This window comes from Cydia strobilella, chromosome 7 (assembly GCF_947568885.1).
Source record: "Cydia strobilella chromosome 7, ilCydStro3.1, whole genome shotgun sequence".
NCBI lineage: Eukaryota > Metazoa > Arthropoda > Insecta > Lepidoptera > Tortricidae > Cydia > Cydia strobilella.
Window position 1 is genome coordinate 9,120,454 of NC_086047.1, and position 3,090 is coordinate 9,123,543.

General features: G+C 42.7%; 1 protein-coding gene across 1 annotated transcript; it reads right to left on the reverse strand.

Annotated features, from left to right (window-relative positions):
- Positions 1-1,510: 1,510 nt before the first annotated feature.
- LOC134742733 (ubiquitin carboxyl-terminal hydrolase isozyme L3-like) lies at positions 1,511-2,269 on the reverse strand. The gene has a single exon (XM_063675922.1). It carries the CDS (start codon positions 2,235-2,237, stop codon positions 1,554-1,556), a length of 684 nt encoding a protein of 227 aa, XP_063531992.1. The 5' UTR covers positions 2,238-2,269; the 3' UTR covers positions 1,511-1,553.
- Between the last annotated feature and the right edge of the window lie 821 nt (positions 2,270-3,090).

Below are 3,090 nucleotides of genomic sequence, written 5' to 3' on the forward strand. Positions count from 1 at the left end.
TTGCTTTAGAACACTTGCTATTAAGTTGGGCGTTAGTGCGTATTGGTGCGTATTAAGTTAGGTTAGGTTAGTAGTGGTAGGTAGATAAGGTAGAAAACTCGAACTGAGTTTTTTTACACACAGTAATTGTTTGCCTGATTTTTAAATCATTTTTAAACTTACCAGACAGTGAAGGCGTCAGAAGTCCTGCGTTTGTGGAAATCCGTGGGTAATCTTTAGCAAATTGCGTTTAGGAACCAGTTGTATGTTGTTTTCAGGAATTGTGGTTTTCACAAATCTGAAACAGCAGATGTAGTGCTGCTATATATTATTGTGAAGCTGTACTCCGATATTCTCTAAATTCTTGTTTTAACCCATGAATTTTAGTTGCATATAAACACGATCCCCATTCAAGGTGCAGCTGCCTCAACTCAAGGAATCCATCGAATTCCTCGCAGCGGCCGCGTATCGATCACCGCTGTACGCGGAGTGTAAACGTCAACAAAACGTCGCGCGTCCCAACCATCACACTTATCAAAACAGTACAAAACGCGGGTTGTTATCGATAGGGATCACCGCGACAAGCCTCTAAATCCGTTTTTTGTGGGTTGACATCGCGCTAATAATACTCATGAGAAAAATGCGCGCCGGACCCCCGTCATCCTCCTTTTGTTTTTAATTTCTACCTCAGTGGCACCGATTTAATTGGGCTCAACTCGAACGAGCGCACCTCCGTATTTCACCTCGGCTCGCTTCATTTGAATATTTAAAGCATTTCGGGTCCCCGTCGTATTATTTTCTTTATTTACACATATTTATATATTTATTTCAGACCTGGCGTCATTTATTTGGTGACGTGACTTACCGATGTCGCGTCCTTCCCAGTATCGACATAGTTAACGCGATGAATTCTCTCGCGTTCCATTTAAGTTTGAAGTTCCCCGTAGTTTAACTTTTTGTCGCACCGGTTGTGGCTGCGGAGGCGCGGCGCGGGCCCGGCCGCGTGTGGCGCGCTGCTCTTCGTTGTTTTCTCGTTCTCGCCAGCCTTTATCTCCAACAAGTTTGCTCGTTTTTAAATGAAGTTATATCGTCCCGATTAAACACCGGACCAAGAAGGCGAGGCGAATTTTTAATTAGTTACCAAAGATAGAGAATTCTAAGGAGGAATGCGGGAGCCGTGTTGCGAGAGTGCGCCGATTTCTTAATTGAGACGTGAACATAGCGTTTCGAACATCGAGAGGCGATTTGTTGAATACGGGAAGAATAATTATGAATGGAAGTCTTAAATCGACTGCCGGTGCAAGCGGCCAAGTTGCGCGTATTCGCTAATGAAGAGAATTAATGAAAGCCATTTTTCGTAGTGCCATATCGAAGAATCGCGTGACGCCGGCAAGCGCGCGTCACCGCCGACGATTATTTCATTAGGCGATGATACTTTCATCGCAAAAAAGAAGAAAAAAGTTGGATGGCTGAATAAAATTACTTTAAGCACATAATAAATGTAATAACAACGTTGAAATTATAATAATGAATTAGGGAAGAAAAATAAGTATTTAATTGACAAATAAGTGATATTACTGAGCTGGCACTAGAGCCACAACATTGAAGCCAATGTTGTCTGGTTCTCTTTCGATAAATTCACGGCAAACCTTAGCGGTATCCTCCAAGAGCCCTTCTGGAGTGGTGGGTCCATGGTCGATAGGTCGGTCCTTACGCCCGTCCAATTCGTACAGATGGCCGTCCTTATGAATGAAGGTGACGAAGTGGTAATTCACAGGTTCTTCGGTTTGCTCAGCTTCGTGGCTAGAGCTGCGGACTAATTCTTTGTAAGCCTCGAGGATCGCAGCAGATCTCTCTAGCAGCTCTCCTTTGGCCGCGGAGTTCAGGTCTTTGGCTTCATCAATGTAATTCTTCAAAAGTCCATCAGCGAGTTGTATTTTATTGACGTTGTTGGCGATACTGTGTACGAGCGCAATTGTGCCGCACACGTTACTTAGGACTTGTTTAAGATGGAAGACATTTTTAGGGGGCTCCTTGTCCGTGGTTCGCAATTCGGATTCTTCTATGGTGCGGTGCACTTCGTAAGATTCTGAGAGCGGGAACAGCAGGACCACAGCAAGAACAGGTCGCGGCACCCATCCCAAGGCTTCGTCTTCTAGCCCTATGACGTCCACCATCCGCCAGTTATCGGGCACCCCTAACTTTTGTAAGTACTTGTTCATGGTATCGGGGTTCGACTCCATTGGAAGTGCTTCCATTTTTATTACAAATTAGGTGTATGTTATCGTGAAATAGCAGCAAAAATATGAAATCTTTTTTCAGAAGTTTAAGACTGTCAATGTCAATCAGTTTGTCGTCAGACTGAATCCAATATTTACCGAGGCTGTTCGTCAGGTTTGATACAAATGAAACAAAAAGGTAATAACCGAGGATTGATGCGTCATTTTATTATTTTAATGTTGTACCTATTGGGACCGTGCACGACAGCGACACATAGCGGTTGCAACTATAGGGAGTGTGCGCGTTGGAGGGTCTACCATCTTGTGGCCTGAATCGGATTTTTTTTAAATATATTGACACTTCATGCAGTGTTACTCTCTACAGTTCACGTACGTTTTCTTGTGTATTTAACCATCTTGTAAGCTACATTGGAGGCATAAACTTGACATTTACACTTCGCGCCAATAAACAGGGGGCTCCTGTGCTGCCCCTTACAGTTTATGCACGCTCCCCATATACATATTCTGTATATAAATAAATAATAATAAATAAATGAATACATACATATAACTGAACTTGCTTGAAACGCACGGAAACGGTCTTTCGACCCACAAAATACCTTGAGTCAGGCCAAGGCAGGTCTGCAACGATTTTGATAGCACACGCAGTGCAATGTGTGTACTATTAAAATCGTTGCAAACTTGTCGTGGGTCTTGGTCTGACTAATCACTTTTTTTCTTCTTACGGCAACTATCCACTTAAATCTGTAGAATTTGCAGTTCTTGTTGTTTTTACAAATGCACAACAACACATCTAGTTAGGCCCATATCTATATCTTAAAAACAGTGTCCATGTTTAATAAAAACAAAACATATTTTGATAGCTCATGCC

What these genes read in the sequence shown, in the direction of transcription:
- LOC134742733 (XM_063675922.1), bottom strand. Translation starts at nt 2,237, where the DNA reads ATGGAAGCACTTCCAATGGAGTCGAACCCCGATACCATGAACAAGTAC.